The 19270-nt window shown below is 43.3% G+C and overlaps 1 protein-coding gene across 1 annotated transcript in view; it reads right to left on the bottom strand.

The window, feature by feature from the left end:
- Positions 1-19270, bottom strand: part of LOC124551211 — a 76122-nt gene that overhangs the window by 18827 nt on the left and 38025 nt on the right. The window contains exons 3-4 of the mRNA XM_047126201.1: positions 12214-12453; positions 773-1762 (exon numbers count right to left, since the gene is read on the bottom strand). Of these exons, the coding sequence (XP_046982157.1) occupies positions 773-1762; positions 12214-12453 (1230 nt within the window). The remainder of the gene's footprint in view (positions 1-772; positions 1763-12213; positions 12454-19270) is intronic.

Below are 19270 nucleotides of genomic sequence, written 5' to 3'. Positions count from 1 at the left end.
CGCGATGATCGGCAGATTTAGATCAAGGAATTGCATCCAGAACGGAATTGTATTGCCTTAGACAATATGTTACGCGACCTCGGTTACTCGCTATTTGTATGTGAGATGGGTCACGTGGAATCCAAAAGACAGTCTGTGAAATGACAGCATGCAAATATTTCAACAAAGAGGAAGTTCAAGACACAGCCATAAGCAGGTGTATAGATGTGTCCAGCCTTCTGGGATAGGTAGCGTGAGGTAAAGCAGCTGTCAGTTCAGAACGCTTCAAGACGATACTGACTAGGCATAAAACCCGAATTTCTACAGTCGACCTAGAAAAGAAGACAAATTTCCGCTTGCCAGGCCCCACAATAGTTTTGCTACCGTGGAGTGCATTGTTAAATCTGGCTATACTGTCCTACGACATCAGCCATACAGTCCTGATTTAGCAATTTCAGATTTCCATACCACTGAGCCTAAGAAAGAGAGACCATGTGGCCAACATTTCCACTCAGAAGCAAACCTGTAAGATGGTGGCTAGCCTCAGCAGGTTCAGGTTGCTAAGAGCGCGATATGCAGCCTCTTGTTCATCGTGGGCAAAAGTGCATAAATAATGTGGAAAAATTACAGTATTTACCTGATATAATGTTCTATGTAATTGTGTCATTGAGCTTTCTTTATCTGCTACAGTTTCCATGAAAATAAATGGGAAATGTTAGTCTGATAAAGACGTATTAAGGTACTCCACTGTCCCAGACAAAAACGAAAAATATGTGTCTGAACGTAGACTTACCATACGTGAGAGATCCGAACTGGGGCAGAGGGCGCCATCATTGTCATTGTCACGAGGCACCTCCCATGTCTGGCGCCGTTTTGGATCATCTGCGAACATGCGCCCCCCTGACAAGGGCCATTCCGTACTGGTCGACCTAGCTCCTCTTGCAGAACATTGTGCCAGACTGCGACTGGTAGACAACTTGTTACTGGAATGGTCAGAAGCCATGCTCGAGCACTTGCCAACAGGACCAGGGTCGGCACCTTGTTGCTGCTGCGAGCCGTCAGCTGGGGGGTCGGAACTTCCACCGACTGATTGACCTGTGTGGTCAGCTGGTTTGGTACCGTCACAGCTGACCAGGTAGGCCGATCGATCAGGATATTCCGTGGTGTAAGTGCAGAAACGCCTGTCGTTAGGTGGCTCTAAAGTCGCACCAGGAGCAGGTTCTTTACTGGACAGCTTCTTCCTGGCAGTAGCGGGGGGCTCAGAACCGCCATTGGAGGACTGTCCCAAATGGTCAGCTGGCTTGCCACTGTCGCAACTGACTTTGTAGGCTGACTGAATAGGGAATTCGCGAGTGTGACTGGATAACAGCCTGTCTCTGAAGCCCTGAAGCTCTGAAGTCCCAACAGGAGAAGGCTCTTTACTGTACAGTTGCTTCTCGCAAGTAGCCGGGGGCTCAGAACCACCAGTGGAAGTCTGGTCAGCGTGGTGGGCTTTCTTGGTGCCGTTGCAGTTGACCCGGTAGGATCCTCGGACGGGGAGCCCCACGCTGTATCGCGCGCCCCCCATCTTGGCCTGCACCGCCTCCTCCACTTGCTGCTTCATGTCCCTGACCACCTCTGCCAGCAGGTCTCTGAACTCCTCGCGGCCTCCTAGCTGCCTGCCCAGCGTCACGGCCAGCATGAACTGGCTGAACGACGACCGTCTGGCGAAGTACTTGGCGTCGTCTGTGTTGCACAAGAAGCCAGCTCTGAGGCGCCACTCGCGAACTGATGGGGACACCACCTGCTCAACAGACAATAAAATTATGTTCTTCCTTACTCTAGAACATCCATACCTGATGGCATTAAAGAAAAAAATCCAGTTGTTTTTTTTGTTTCGATTTTCCCTCTAGAGTTTGTACTCTGCTCAGCCACGTAAAAAAAAAAAAAAGCTCACACTGTATACTCAATTGTACAAAGAAAACACATAAAGTCGTATTTATACAGGGTGAAAAGTATTTAAACCGACAACCTCTGGGAGGTTGTAAGGGACATCAAAACAAATATTTTTCGCTTATGTCATTTTTTCCTATGAGGAGTATTTAAACCGCTAGAGGAAGAATTCTCTGGCGGCAAATTAATTAAGCCAACAAACACTTTCCGTTTCTTTATGACCAAGAGACAACACATTAACACAAACCAATTTCATTTACAGTTGATTTTCAAAAATGCCTCCATTGACACGTAAACAAAGGTTACACCGTCGGATCATGTTCTGTCTCACACGGGCAAAAACCCCAGGAGTATCCTGAATTGTTCCTGCTACTGCTACTATCCGGGCAACCAGATCCTCTTCTGATGCAACAGAAGTTGCGTAAACAAGGTTGCGCATCTCTCCCCACACAAAAAAGTCCAGAGGGGTCATATCTGGGGATCGAGCAGGCCACGGTACAGGACCACCTTCGCCAATCCACGTTTCTGGGAACCGTCGATCCAGCAATCGACGCACACGACGACTGAAATGTGCCGGCGCCCCGTCATGTTGGAACCACATGCGTTGTCTTGTAGGGAGCGCGACGTCTTCCAGCAATTCTGGCAATGCACTGGCGAGAAAATTGCAACAGTGCCTGCCATTTAATGGCCTACGTAGCAGATACGGCCCAATTAAACAGTCCCCAACAACACCGACCCGCACATTAACGAAGAACCGCACTTGATGAGCGCTAGAAACTGTGGCACGTGGGTTATCCTCACTCCAAACATGCGAATTGTGCATGTTGAAGACTCCATCAGGCCCGAACGTTGCTTCATCGGTAAACAACACAGAGGATGGAAATGTAGGATGCATTTCAGACTGTTCCAGGTACCGCTGCGAAAACTGTGCTCTGGGTGGATAATCAACTGGTTCCAAGTTGTGGACACGCTGTAAGTGAAATGGACGTAACAATTGCTCTCGAAGGACTGTTCTTACATTCGTCTGATTCATCCCCATGTTACGTGCAGTTGCACGAGTGCTGATTGAAGGATCCCGCTCCACATGCTGCAAGACAGCTTCCTCAAATTGCGGCGTTCTTACCGTGCGTCGGCGTCCCTGTCCAGGTAATCTGCTATATGACCCGGTCTCACGCAGACGTCGGTACACAGCAGCAAAGGTCGTATGATGCGGGATACGGCGATTAGGATATTGCTGTTGATGAACCCGCTGTGCAGCTCGTCCGTTGTGGTGCGCTACGTAGTACGCACCAACCATATCAGTGTACTCACTCCAGGTGTATCGCTGCATTAGTAAACAGAGATAGTGCACTACTACACTGGTGGACAGCAGTTGCCTACAACTGAAGAGCGTAATACGCCCTCTAACAAGTGAAGACCGTAATACGGTCTCTAACAACTGAAGAGCGTAATACGGCCTCCACTGGTTTAAATAATCCTCACAGGAAAAGATGACATTAGAGAAAAATATTTGTTCTGATGTCCCCTACAACCTCCCAGAGTTTGTCGGCTTAAATACTTTTCACCCTGTAGAATTAAAAGCTCAAGTTGTCGCATCATTTTGCACAGTAAATTTCTAACAAAAAGCGATATAAGTAAATTAGATATTTTCGTGTTATCACTTAACACTATTTCTTAAACTGAAGCTCTGGGTTGGGTTGTGTTGTTTGGGGGAAGAGACCAAACTGCGAGGTCACTGGTCTCATTGGATTACGGAAGGATGGGGAAGGAATTCGGCCGTGCCCTTTTAAAGGAACCATCCCGGCATTTGCCTGGAGCGATTTAGGGAAATCACGGAAAACCTAAATCAGGATGGCCGGATGCGGGATTGAACCGTCGTCTTCCCGAATGCAAGTCCAGTGAAGATCTGGCTGTTAGTAAACACTGCAGAATTTTTCGTATACCCTTAAACAAATTAACAAACACTCTATAAGTGCGAATGTCCTCAGTATACAAAGTGGATAAGCTTACTGAGGGAAGTTGTATCCGATATTCATTAATTATCATCATCATCGTCATCATCATCATCATCATCATCAAATCGGCGATCGAGGATCCTGTAGATGATGTGCCGACCTTACAATGCTCCTCCATAGATGGCAATACTGTGCACTTTGGATCCAGTTGTCACGTACTACCATCGCTTTCTGGGTCTTCCGATTGCACGGGTAGCCTCAAGTTTTCCCATACGAACGGCTTTTGCCCGAGAGGTGTCTGGCCTCCTAGCATTGGCGCCTGCCAAGCTTATTCTCCGCGTTTTCAGTTTTTGAACGATGTTCGGTTGCCTTATCAGCTCGATATTTATTACTCACTTCAAAAATTCTGAGATTTGATAGTCAAATTTGGGACACGCAAACAAGATGTGATTTGTATCAACTTCTGATCCAAACTCACACTCAAATGCAGGAGAACCGCAAATCCGGTTAGACCGCTTTAGGATTCGTTGTCCTCTGCGACTGAAATGATTATAATCAGGGATGAGCACAGCAAACAGTCACGTATCAATTTGTATTTTATTTCAAATCTAACTAGATTTCAGCTACAGTACAGCCCATCAGAATGGAAAAGAAAATTGAGAATGCGCAAGGTGACGATCAGTTTGGCTTTAGGAAATGTAAAGGGACGAGAGAGGCAATTCTGACGTTACGGCTAATAATGGAAGCAAGGCTAAAGAAAAATCAAGACACTTTCATAGGATTTGTCGACCTGGAAAAAGCGTTCGACAATATAAAATGGTGCAAGCTGTTCGAGATTCTGAAAAAAGTAGGGGTAAGCTATAGGGAGAGACGGGTCATATACAATATGTACAACAACCAAGAGGGAATAGTAAGAGTGGACGATCAAGAACGAAGTGCTCGTATTAAGAAGGGTGTAAGACAAGGCTGTAGCCTTTCACCCCTACTCTTCAATCTGTACATCGAGGAAGCAATGATGGAAATAAAAGAAAGGTTCAGGAGTGGAATTAAAATAAAAGGTGAAAGGATATCAACGATACGATTCGCTGATGACATTGCTATCCTGAGTGAAAGTGAAGAAGAATTAAATGATCTGCTGAACGGAATGAACAGTCTAATGAGTACACAGTATGGTTTGAGAGTAAATCGGAGAAAGACGAAGGTAATGAGAAGTAGTAGAAATGAGAACAGCCAGAAACTTAACATCAGGATTGATGGTCACGAAGTCAATGAATTTAAGGAATTCTGCTACCTAGGCAGTAAAATAACCAATGACGGACGGAGCAAGGAGGACATCAAAAGCAGACTCGCTATGGCAAAAAAGGCATTTCTGGCCAAGAGAAGTCTACTAATATCAAATACCGGCGTTAACTTGAGGAAGAAATTTCTGAGGATGTACGTCTGGAGTACAGCATTGTATGGTAGTGAAACATGGACTGTGAGAAAACCGGAACAGAAGAGAATCGAAGCATTTGAGATGTGGTGCTATAGACGAATGTTGAAAATTAGGTGGACTGATAAGGTAAGGAATTAGGAGGTTCTACGCAGAATCGGAGAGGAAAGGGATATGTGGAAAACACTGATAAGGAGAAGGGACAGGATGATAGGACATCTGCTAAGACATGAGGGAATGACTTCCATGGTACTAGAGGGAACTGTAGAGGGCAAAAACTGTAGAGGAAGATAGAGATTGGAATACCTCAAGCAAATAATTGAGGACGTAGGTTGCAAGTGCTACTCTGAGATGAAGAGGTTAGCACAGGAAATGAATTCGTGGCGGGCCGCATCAAACCAGTCAGTAGACTGATGACCAAAAAAAAAAAAAACAGCCCATCATCAGTGATTTTGTAGCAAGTCATACACATCTTGCTTGCTCTACGTGACTCGCTACAAAACGCACCGATGCTGGCTGTTCTGTATCTGAAATCTAGTTATATCTGCAATAAAATACAGGTTGATACGTGACTGTTTGCCGCGCGCATCCCTGAGTTGAAGTATAAATACTGGTTCTATGTAGCTGTAGAGGAGAGAAGATGCACGATTAAAGCCGAGTCGAATGATATTGGAAATCAACGATTAATCAAAATGAGTCGTCGTGGAACACGGCCTTGTAGGAATCTGAAGATGTTACGCCACTTAATATCCGCCTGATGTTTATTGTGACACGTTCCACACCTCTCACCATTGACGATTTCTCTAATTCTTGTATTACACTGAAGCGCCAAAGGAACCGGTATAGGCATGTGTATTCAAATACAGAAATATCCAAACAGGCAGAATAGGCGCTGCGGCCGGCATCGCCTATACAGGGTGTTACAAAAAGGTACGGCCAAACTTTCAGGAAACATTCCTCACACTCAAAGAAAGAAAAGATGTTATGTGGACATGTGTCCGGAAACGCTTACTTTCCATGTTAGAGCTCATTTTATTGCTTCTCTTCAAATCACATTAATCATGGAATGGAAACACACAGCATCAGAACGTACCAGAGTGACTTCAAACACTTTGTTACAGGAAATGTTCAAAATGTCCTCCGTTAGCGAGGATACGTGCATCCACCCTCCGTCGCATGGAATCCCTGATGCGCTGATGCAGCCCTGGAGAATGGTGTATTATATCAGAGCCGTTCACAATACGAGCACGAAGAGTCTCTACATTTGGTACCGGGGTTGCCTAGACAAGAGCTTTCAAATGCCCCCATAAATGAAAGTCAAGACAGTTGAGGTCAGGAGAGCGTGGAGGCCATGGAATTGGTCCGCCTCAACCAATCCATCGGTCACCGAATCTATTGTTGAGAAGCGTACGAACACTTCGACTGAAATGTGCAGGAGCTGCATCGTGCATGAACCACATGTTGTGCCGTACTTGTAAAGGCACATGTTCTAGCAGCACAGGTAGAGTATCCCGTATGAAATCATGATAACGTGCTCCATTCAGCGTAGGTGGAAGAACATGGGGCCCAATCGAGACATCACCAACAATGCCTGCCCAAACGTTCACAGAAAATCTGTGTTGATGACGTGATTGCACAATTGCGTGCGGATTCTCGTCAGTCCACACATGTTGATTCTGAAAATTTACAATTTGATCACTTTGGAATGAAGCCTCATCCGGAAACAGAACATTTGCACTGAAATGAGGATTGACACATTGTTGGATGAACCATTCGCAGAAGTGTACCCGTGGAGGCCAATCAGCTGCTGATAGTGCCTGCACACGCTGTACATTGTACGGAAACAACTGGTTCTCCCGTAGCACTCTCCATACAGTGACGTGGTCAACCTTACCTTGTACAGCAGGAACTTCTCTGACGCTGACATTAGGGTTATCGTCAACTGCACGAAGAATTGCCTCGTCCATTGCAGGTGTCCTCGTCGTTCTAGGTCTTCACCAGTCGCGTGTCATAGGCTGGAATGTTCCGTGCTCTCTAAGACACCGATCAATTGCTTCGAACGTCTTCCTGTCGGGACACCTTCGTTCTGGAAATCTGTCTCGATACAAACGTACCGCGCCACGGCTATTGCCCCGTGCTAATCCATGCATCAAATGGGCATCTGCCAACTGCGCATTTGTAAACATTGCACTGACTGCAAAACCACGTTCGTGATAAACACTAACCTGTTGATGCTACGTACTGATGTGCTTGATGCTAGTACTATAGAGCAAAGAGTCGCATGTCAACACAAGCACCGAAGTCAACATTACCTTCCTTCAATAGGGACAACTGGCGGTGAATCGAGGAAGTACAGTACATATTGACGAAACTAAAATGAGCTCTAACATGGAAATTAAGCGTTTCCGGACACATGTCCACATAACATCTTTTCTTTATTTGTGTGTGAGGAATGTTTCCTGAAAGTTTGGCCATACCTTTTTGTAACACCCTGTATAAGACAACAGGTGTCTGGCGCAGTTGCTAGATCGGTTACTGCTGCTACAATGCAGGTTATCAAGATTTAAGTGAGTTTCGACGTGGAGTTATAGTCGGCACACAAGCGATGGACACAGCATCTCCGAGGTAGCATCAGGAATCCGGTAAAACATCAAATCTTCGACATCGCTGCGGCCGGAAAAAGATACTGCAAGAACGGGACCAACGACGACCGAAGAGATTTGTTCAACGTGACAGAACTACAACCGTTCCGCAAATTGCTGTAGTTGGACTCTTGATGATTGGAAACATGTTGCCTGGTCGGACGAGTCTCATTTCAAGTTGTATCGAGCGGCTGGACGTGTCCTGGTATGGAGACAACATCAAGAAACCATGGACGGTGCATGTCAGCAGGGGACTGTTCAAGCTGGTGGAGGCTCTGTAATGGTGTGGGGCACGTGCAGTTGGAGTGATATGGGACCCTTGATAAGTATAGATACGACTCTGACAGGTGAGACGTACGTGAGCATCATGCCTGATCACCTGCATCATGTCCATTGTGCATCCCGAGGAATTTGGGCAATTCCTGCAAGACAATGCGTCACCCCACACGTACAGAATTGCTACAGAGTGGCTCTCTCCTGAGTTTAAACACTTCCGCTGGCCACCAAACTCCTCACACATGAACATTATTGAGCATATATGGGATACTTTGCAACGTGCTGTTCAGAAGAGATCTCCACCCCCCTAATACTCTTATGGATTTATGGACAGCTCTGCAGAATTCATTGTGTCAATTCCTTCCAGCACTACTTCATACATTAGTCGAGTCCATGCCACGTCGTGTCGCAGCACCCATGAGTGCTCGCGGAAGCCGTACACAGTATTAGGCAAGTTTACCAGTTTCTTTGGATATCCATTTTGCAATGATTTAGCGGCCATTCACTATCCATTCTGAATGTACAGGGTAAGTCTGAGTCTTAGGAAACGTCTGATAAAGACGGCGAACTCCCAGCAGAGCACCCGTTCTCAACTAGATGACACACAGCGTATTTCTCACAAAGGTTCATGCTACTCCACTAGACTGTACCTACTACGTAAAGGAAATTTTTCTAACTAGACTTCACTAAAAGTTTATCATGGCGCCAGTTGAAGGTGTTGATCGCTCGCTCGTTCATCACGCAACGTGCGTCCAGTTGATATGCCGACAACACACCAATAAAAGTCGTTTTCCGTTCTCCGTTTCAACAGATGCTATACGGCTCCCATTGATCAGTGCGACATTCGTCGGCGTACGGCACTGCACCTCGTAGAGATCAGAGCATTCTACGATGGCACCAGCAGCTTTGAGACACCGGTTATTAATGTCCACTGGTTGCTCCTGAGTGCTAGTTCAAGACATAGAGCGTATTCACAGAAAATTTTCTCATTGTCTGTGTTTTGAAACACATCTAATTCAGTTGATACAACCCCTTCATGATGCTGAAAACAATAACAACATGTAAATGTTTGTGAATACTAGGAGAAGAGCATGAACAACAGGTGTTGACGTACTAGGGCATGTATAACAACTCCGTAATACTGAATTGGTAATGGCTAGTTCGTAGCGAAATCTGGATCTGCTCTAATGAAGCTAGAACATAAACAGAGAATAATGCTGCTCTTTATCATTTTGAAAATTTCGATCAAGGTCAAGGGCGTAGCATTTCAAACACACTATTTAACATACACATTGGTCATATCACTAACGAATGATAAAATTGTATCTTGGTACAGCAATAAACGTTTTACTGTTGACAAGTGACCTTACAGTTATAGAAAATCAGAATATGATCCTGAAATATCTGTGTAGGAATCTGAACTAATTGCCAAAGAATCTGACTTAGAAATTTCGCTACATAAAACTAGGTTAATGGAATTTCACGGTAAATATCCAGTCCGTTCAATGATAATAACAAAAATGGTTCAAATGGCTCTGAGCACTATGGGACTCAACTGCTGAGGTCATTAGTCCCCTAGAACTTAGAACTAGTTAAACCTAACTAACCTAAGGACATCACAAACATCCATGCCCGAGGCAGGATTCGAACCTGCGACCGTAGCGGTCTTGCGGCTCCAGACTGCAGCGCCTTTAACCGCACGGCCACTTCGGCCGGCCAATGATAATAACAACAGGACACTAAATCTCTCATTTCTGCTATCTACGAGCAGACATAAATTTCAATAAAAATAAAGATATGAACACTTCAACTATAAAAAAAGGTAAGGGATAAGTTAATTGTTTTGAGAAATCTCATAAATGTATTTCAAGTACATTCATTGTGATTTATTTATTCAGATAAGTCACTGTTTTCGAATACTTCTAGAGTAATGACATATTTTTAAAATCTTAAGTTTTAACCACAATTGTATTCTTAAAACTACGTCAATGGATGCTTAACAGTGTATACTTGCAAACTTAGCATTGATTTACTGCTGTTTACTTTTTGAGTGAGTTGGTGAAACGTTACTGTGAAACCTCTCAAAAATACAAATTTAAAAGGTCCGAATTGTATCAGTTTATGATACGTAGGGTTTGTGTTACCAATTTTTGCGAACAATAAAGTGCAAAAACCTCAGAAATTCATCAATGATTCTGCACAATATAAAAGTAATTTTATTTTAGTCTTACTGTAGCACGTAAACTATGTTAATGATGCCATCACAATTTCAGTAAATTCACGTAAAACATGGTAAGGGACGTAACACTGTTTGCTTGCTTAAATAATTATTCGCATTTATCTGATTAGCAACCACCTTTGAAGCGAATTTGTGTGCAGGAACTTATTAAGGATCTTTATTTGAGACGTAGTTAGCCACATTATGCCTGGATTTCTACAAATCACCCAAGGGAATCATTTTCCTTGGAAGAACATTACACACGTTACTACAACTGGCAGCATCGTTTCTGGCACCTACCACTTTTAACAACCACACATGGTGACAAAGTTCCTATTAGTGAGAATCTGAAACTACAGACAGAGCTCCCATTTCTTAGTTTACCATGGATCTGTAAACTAAAATCAATAAAGCATAATACAAACCACGTTTTACAAGCAATAAGTCTGTTTGTCATCAACTGTCTCTTACCACTGTTTACAGTTAGGGTATATATATATATATATATATATATATATATATATATATATATATATATATATATGTGTGTGTGTGTGTGTGTGTGTGTGTGTGTGTGTGTAGAATAGAGTGTATGCATGTATGTCTGGGATCTCCTCTCAAACCCCTGGATCGATTTCAACCAAATTTAGCAGAGAAACAGCAGTCCCGAGCAGCCAGAAACAGCATTTGTGGGTTTTATAACATCACAGCTCATGTACGAGCAGAGATACTGGTAGAAACGCGTTTTTCCAGTTCCTGGCATATACGCTGCCCTGCACAACAGGCATGTTATGAGGGAACAGTATTGGCCTGCCAACTCAACCTGCGTTGCAGGGCAGCCTGCATGTCTGTAATGACGAACAGTTATCTGGTCAACGACATGTAGGCTGCCCTGCATGACAGATGAGTTGTGGAGTAATGTCATCCCGTTTTTTTGAACTGTTCTGCAGGGGCTACACGTGTGAATGAGTATGGCTGGGGACGAGATTGGTAGAGGAGGGGACGGAGACAGCAAGGGGAGGAGGAAATGGAAAGAGAGAGGGGAGGAGGAGAAATGCATGGGGCAGGTGGGAAGCATAGAGGGGTGTTGGACAGGTGTAAAAAGAAGAGGAGGAGATGGAGATGGAAAGAGAAAAAGGATATGGCCAGAGGGAGATGGGTGAAGATATAGTTAGAAAGTGGGGTGGAAAAGATGAAGAAGGGATGAGGAGCTGAAGAGACAGAGCGAGAGAGGTGAAGGAGATAGAGATATAGAGATGGGAGGATGAAGTGAATAGACAGAAGGAGGGAGAGGTGGAGGAGGTGTGTTCAATATATATGCAAGTGATGTTGCAGGGAAAAACTAGTGGTCCTACAAATAGAACGTTTAATAGCAAGGACTGACACCAGAATGAAAATATACAAAGTGAACGTAACACTGGTTTGAATGCATGGGAGAGAGACTTGGGTGCATACACAGGACTTGAGTGCGACGCAAACAGGAGAAATTATATTTTCAACGTAGGTTCAAGCATGCTGAAGGTTAGATAGAATATGTAACTTAATTTTTATAATATTGAGCGAAGAGTGGACGATTACGGAAGAAAATGAAGAGATCATATAAATAGAATGAATGAGGATAGATTGTCAAAAAAGATAAGACTTTATGAGCCATAAGGAAGAAGAGATCCTGGGAGACCTAGAAAAAGACGAGAATAACTGTGAATGTGAAGTCAGTACAGGCATATTGCCTAGGTCATGAAGCGAGGAAGGAGATGTGATACAGATGTTGTTACTTACGAGGATGGCCCGGTAGAACAGGTTGACGGCTGCAATACAGGCCAGCACCCAGTACCAGAACCAGAGCACCACGTAGACCTTCTCGTTGAATACATTGATGGGCAGCACGCACAGCCCGTCCAGCATCTGCACGTCCCCGGAAGGCCCGTACTGGCGGAAGGAGCACTTGGTCACCCTGGGGAACAGCCGTGCCAGTGCGTCCTCGCGGCTCTCCTCACCCAGTGCAGACTCGGGGAACACCTGTGCACGGGGGGACCACAGGCACCAGTGACGTCACAGCTGGCTGATAGCACTCGGCAGGCGGTCGTCGTTCCGAAGACTGGTTTGATGCAAGCGCTCCACACTAGTCTACAGACACAACTACATAGATACTCCGGAAGCCACCATAGGGTGCATGGTGGCGGCTACCTTGTACCACTATAATATTACACATCCACAGAACAAATAGTCCTGATACGGGAAAAGCCACGTATAACACAACTATACGGGAATTGTGCTTATGGTATACACCTGTTAGCACTTTTACAGGAACTGACCGTGATGTATGACTAACGTATATGGTAAGCAGGCTATTAGTTCCTTTTCCTAAAACTTCTAGCTGTTAGAAAGAAATGCAGTGAAATGGAATAATACTGAATCTAGGATCTTACTGCACCAAGTTCATTAACTGGTTTGTCTAATGGATTAACGGTCGTCAGCCTGTCTAGGCAAAGAAATGATTAAGTTTCAGAAAAGCAAAAGTAAATTTGGCCTATTTTCCTGCTGCTCCCCACATTGGTTTCACAAATAAATATAACTTTTCAGGATATGGTTCTGAGAAAGACACAGGAACCTTTTAGCTACCACACCCATATACATGTTGTGTTGGCCGAAGAGCCAACACCGTGTTACTGGAGGAGGCCGAAATGCACGCGTTTTAGCTCACGCAGACTGGCGTGAGGAGGGAAGAACTATACTGACGTGAGATCTGGAACATGACAAGGAATTAGAATTCAGAAAGCGGACGTAATTAGTTTCATAAACTTTAATCCATTAATGATGAACGTCGCTCTTGACGGTACATGAGTCACAATATTATCGGTGCAGAAGACATAGTAACTGAATATGGCGCCTTGCTAGGTCGTAGCAAATGACGTAGCTGAAGGCTATGCTAAACTGTCGTCTCGTATGTAGACAATGAACCATCGCTAGCAAAGTAGCTGTACAACTGGGGCGAGTGCTAGGGAGTCTCTCTAGACTAGACCTGCCGTGTGGCGGCGCTCGGTCTGCAATCACTGACAGTGGCGGCACGCGAGTCCGACGTATACTAGCGGATCGCGCCCCATTTAAAGGCTACCACCTAGCAAGTGTGGTGTCTGGCGATGACACCACAATACATATATAGTTTTGATCTAGAAATGCCATGAATTTTTGATGATCACTATGTAAAAAAAAATTGCCAGGGGGGAATTCTGTGTTTGCATTTTGTATAACCAACAAAAAATTAAATACTTAAATATTCAAACAGCATAATACACACATTTAAATTTATTAACACACTTTATTTACACCTTTCTCTTAAGAAATGATCTTCAAAATCCAGAGGTAGGGTGCAGTCACACTATATTGTCATTCAGTGTTTTTATGCAATCTGACTTCACTGTTACTCAGCCACATAAGCAATTTTCTTTTTACAACTCTTTGTACTTTACTGAATTTAATTTATAACTGAAAGCACTTCACTCAAAACTTAATTGCACCCTTTCCCTTTGCTTATTGCCACAAACGGAGTAAGAATTTTAAAATCGTTAAATTTGTCTGAAAACGTCTGCCTCAGCACTTAAGCAAAATTTCAGTCCACACATTTATTGAAGATGAAAATTAGTGCTTGTCGATAGTGTAAAAGCACTTCAAATGTTTTCGTAACAGGTTTACTCGGAATAATCCAACACCTATAGGTGAATGACTAGAAGTAAAATAACAGGTTGAACCAAATTTTATGTTTAACAAAATAATAATTCAAAAAAAGGTAATTTTGAATTAATGGTTCACGCTACTACAGTTCTAATCACACAGTTCGTAACCTGTTGGCTGTAGTCGTTGCGTTTGGCTGATAGCAATGGCGGTTACATTACCCATGGTACGGCGTACAAGTTTCTTGAAGTATTAATAATTAGTTCATCTAAACGTCCATAACATAGCCCAACAGCTTGTACCAAAACTGTAATAAATCAGCAGTCGTCATGCGAGGCTACTGTGCAACAATATCCAGGCGAGGCATCAGATGCTGCGTCCTAGTGTTGCCCACAGACTGTGTCTTCTCGTTCCCGCTAGCTCTGCAGGTAGCGAGCCAAAAACCCAAGCCGTTTTTTAGGCTTCCCACAGTAACTTCCACACACTACAAAAGCACTCCATCTTGTACATTACACATACCCTACACATTGTCCCTAGGCGTGTACCGTTTTCTGCAAATGACAACTTGCACAAATATATAAAATTAACATACACGAACATTTTCACTTCATTAACCCATAACAAAACATTATTGAGTAAATTATATCTTACATATATTTCTTTACGTAAGTTACAAACATAAATTAGCAAAGCACTCTAATATCACACGTATCACGCTTTCTGTATAGTCTTTGCATATCACAGATATGTTACAACACATTTAAAAAGCAAATATTCTTTATAAATTTGATGACTGATTGAATAATAGTGTTATACCACAGAAGAAATATTGAATTTAATTGATGAAAGGAGAAAATATAAAAATGCAGTAAATGAAGCAGGCAAAAAGGAATACAAACGTCTCAAAAATGAGATCGAGAGGAAGTCCAAAATGGCTAAGCAGGGATGGCTAGAGTACAAATGTAAGGATGTAGAGGCTTATCTCACTAGGGGCAAGATACATACTGCCTACAGGAAAATTAAAGAGACCTTTGGAGAAAAGAGAACCACTTGCATGAATATCAAGAGCTCAGACGGAAACCCAGTTCTAAGCAAAGAAGGGAAAGCAGAAAGGTGGAAGGAATATATAGGGGGTCTACACAGGGGCTATGTTCTTGAGGACAATATTATGGAAATGGTAGAGGATGTAAATGAAGATGAAATGGGAGATATGATACTGCTTGAAGAGTTTGACAGAGCACTGAAAGACCTGAGTCGAAACAAGGCCCCCGGAGTAGACAACATTCCATTAGAACTACTGACAGCCTTGGGAGAGCCAGTCCTGACAAAAGTCAACCATCTGGTGAGCAAGATGTATGAGACAGGCGAAATTCAGTCAGACTTCAAGAAGAATATAACAACTCCAATCCCAAAGAAAGCAGGTGTTGACAGATGTGAAAATTACCGAACTATCACTTTAATAAGTCACAGCTGCAAAATACTAACACGAATTCTTTACAGACGAATGGAAAAACTGGTAGAAGCCGACCTTTGGGAAGATCAGTTTGGATTCCTTAGAAATGTTGGAACACGTGAGGCAATACTGACCCTACGACTTATCTTAGAAAAAAGATTAAGGAAAGGCAAACCTACGTTTCTAGCATTTGTAAGAGAAAGCTTTTGACAATGTTGACTGGAACACTCTCTTTCAAATTCTGAAGGTGGTGGGGGTAAAATACAGGGAGCGAAAGGCTATTTACAATTTGTACAGAAACCAGATGGCAGTTATAAGAGTCGAGAAACATGAAAGGGAAGCAGTGCTTGGGAAGGGAGTGAGACAAGGTTGTAGCCTCTCCCCGATGCTATTCAATCTGTATATTGAGCAAGAAGTAAAGGAAACAAAAGAAAAATTCGGAGTAGGTATTAAAATCCATGGAGAAGAAATAAAAACAAGGAAAGCGTTTCTCAAGAAGAGAAATTTCTTAACATCGAGTATACATTTAAGTGTCAGGAAGTCGTTTCTGAAAGTATTTGTATGGAGTGTAGCCATGTATGGAAGTGAAACATGGACGATAAACAGTTTGGACAAGAAGACAATGGAAGCTTTCGAAATGTGGTGCTACAGAAGAATGCTGAAGATTAGATGGGTAGATCACATAACTAATGAGGAGGTATTGAATAGAATTGGGGAGGAGTTTGTGACACAACTTGACAAGAAGAAGTGACCGGTTGGTAGGACATGTTCTGAGGCATCAGGGGATCACAAATTTAGCGTTGGAGGGCAGCGGGGAGGGTAAAAATCGTAGAGGGAGACCAAGAGATGAATACACCGAGCAGATTCAGAAGGATGTAGGTTGCAGTAGGTACTGGGAGATGAAGAAGCTTGCACAGGATAGAGTAGCATGGAGAGCTGCATCAAACCAGTCTCAGGACTGAAGACCACAACAACAACAACAACACTCCTAGTCTTTCCTGTTCCACTCACAAATGGAACGGAGTGAAGAACAACTCTCTACGAAGGTGGTTTGATAAGTCTGGTAAATGGAACATATCTGTCGCGCCTTCATGGCTGGTAAGCTTGAGTATTCCAAGGATCATATAAAGAATGTCAACAGTGTACAGTTGGCAACTGTCTGAACCGATCAGTGCGTCGACTATGACTGAAAATGTATAAAACCAAGTTTTGTGCTGTTATTAACCATTCTCATTTGGAATGTTAGACAGCTGCACAAATCAAACCAGAACTGGAAGAAGTTCTCGCGGACTCCGCACCAGACCATTTACTTTTGTATTAGTGGATATAAAGGTGACTAGACAAGCACTGAAGACGAAGCGCGCTCCAGCCATCCAATACACGTCACCACAAAGGAAAACATTAATAAAATCCAGGATATGGAATGCAAGACCTCCGAATGAAAATTCGTGAGATTTCTGAGATTGGAGCCTCCTCAACTGCACGGAGAAATGGCTTTGAAGAAGCTGTGTGGGAGGTGGTTGCCCCGATTCCTCAAAGTCACCAAAACTGCATCAGGCACAGCATTTCAGCACAGTGTCTGGTGATGTTTAATCGCAATCCGCAAGGCTTTTTGTGTCAGATTTGTGACTATTGCGACGGAAACCTGAATCCAATACCTACACCCCAGGGTCAAAACGGCAGTCAGAACAAGGAACAAAGGCTGATGAGAATGCTCCGAAGAAGCCAATGACCATTTTGTCAGCTAGTTAGGTGATGGCCACTGTTTTTTGGGATTCCAAGGAATAATCCTCATGTATTACTTGGAAAAAGGCAGAACCATGACTTGACCCTTTTGTGCTTCATTGTTAGACCGTTGGGTCGCATTGCGGTGGGTGAAGGAAGGCCAAGGTTGGCACGAGGATAATGCACCACTCCGCACATCAGTGATAACAAAGGCCAAAGTGCATGAATTGGGGTTGAATTGGTTCCTCATCCGCAACATTCATCAGACTTACCCCAAGTGACTTCCTTGTGTTTCCTAACTCGAAACTTTGGCTTGCTGAGAAGAAAGTTTCATAAAATGAGGAAGTGACAGGCACAGTCAACGAATATTTTTCAGAATTTGACAGAACCTGTTTTTTCGATAGGATGGAAATACTGGAGGATCGATGGTTGCTGTTGTTGTGGTCTTCAGCCCTGAGACTGATTTGATGCAGCTCTCCATGCTACTCTACCCTGTACAAGCTTCTTCATCTCCCAGTACTTACTGCAACCTACATCCTTCTGAATCTGCTTAGTATATTCATCTCTTGGTCTCTCTCTACGATTTTTACCCTCCACACTGCCCTCCAATGCTAAATTTGTGATCCCTTGATGCCTCAGAACATGTCCTACCAACCGGTCCCTTCTTCTTGTCAAGTTGTGCCACAAACTCCTCTTCTCCCCAATTCTATTCAATACCTCCTCATTAGTTATGTGATCTACCCATCTAATCTTCAGCATTCTTCTGTAGCACCACATTTCGAAAGCTTCTATTCTCTTCTTGTTCAAACTATTTATCGTCCATATTTCACTTCTGTACATGGCTACACTCCATACAAATACTTTCAGAAACGACTTCCTGACACTTAAATCTATACTCGATGTTAAGAAATTTCTCTTCTTGAGAAACGCTTTCCTTGCCATAGCGAGTCTACATTTTATATCCTCTCTACTTCCACCATCATCAGCTATTTTGCTCCCAAATAGCAAAACTCATTTACTACTTTAAGTGTCTCATTTCCTAATCTAATTCCCTCAGCATCACCCGACTTAATTCGACTACATTCCATTATCCTAGTTTTGCTTTTGTTGATGTACATCTTATATCCTCCTTTCAAGACTCTGTCCATCCCTTTCAACTGCTCTTCCAAGTCCTTTGCTGTCTCTGACAGAATTACAATGTCATTGGTGAACTTCAAAGTTTTTATTTCTTCTCCATGGATTTTAATACCCACTCCGAATTTTTCTTTTGTTTCCTTGCTGCTTGCTCAATATCGATGGACCAAGCATATATCCCTAAAACGCGATTAGTCGAGAAGTAAGGTGTGTTGTGTATGAAACAAACATTTTCCTAGCTTCAAAAAGAAGACTACCCTCGTACATATTTCCGTACGAACCCTAATTTCTCTTGTTTTCTCTTCATTTGCACCTACATCTACATCTACTCTGCAAATCGCACATGTCTGGCAGAGCGTTCATCGAACCACCTTCACAATAATTCTCTATTTTTTTCCAATCTCTAACAGCGCGAGGGAAGAAGGAACACTTACTCGTATATCTTTCCGTGCGAGTTCTGGTTTCCCTTATTTTATTGTGGTGATCGTTTCTCCCTATATAGGCGGGCGTCAACAAAATATTTTCGGACTCGGAGGAGAAAGTTTGTGATTGAAATTTCGTAAGAAGATTCCGCCTGAACGAAGAACGCCTTTATTTTAATGGTGTCCACCCCAAATCCTGTATCTTTTCAGTGACGCTCTCTCACCTATTTCGCGATAATACAAAACGTGCTGGCTCTTTTGAACTTTCTTCAATCCTATCCGGTAAGGATCCCACACCGTGCAGCAGTACATCGTGAGAGGATGGACAAATGCGGTGTAGGCAGTCTCTTTAGTAGGTCTGGTACATTTTCTAAGTGCTCTGCGAATAAAACGCAGTCTTTTAGTTTGGTTTCCCACAACATTTTCTATA

This window comes from Schistocerca americana, chromosome 9 (assembly GCF_021461395.2).
Source record: "Schistocerca americana isolate TAMUIC-IGC-003095 chromosome 9, iqSchAmer2.1, whole genome shotgun sequence".
Taxonomy (NCBI): domain Eukaryota; kingdom Metazoa; phylum Arthropoda; class Insecta; order Orthoptera; family Acrididae; genus Schistocerca; species Schistocerca americana.
This window is presented reverse-complemented; position numbering and strand designations above follow the sequence as displayed.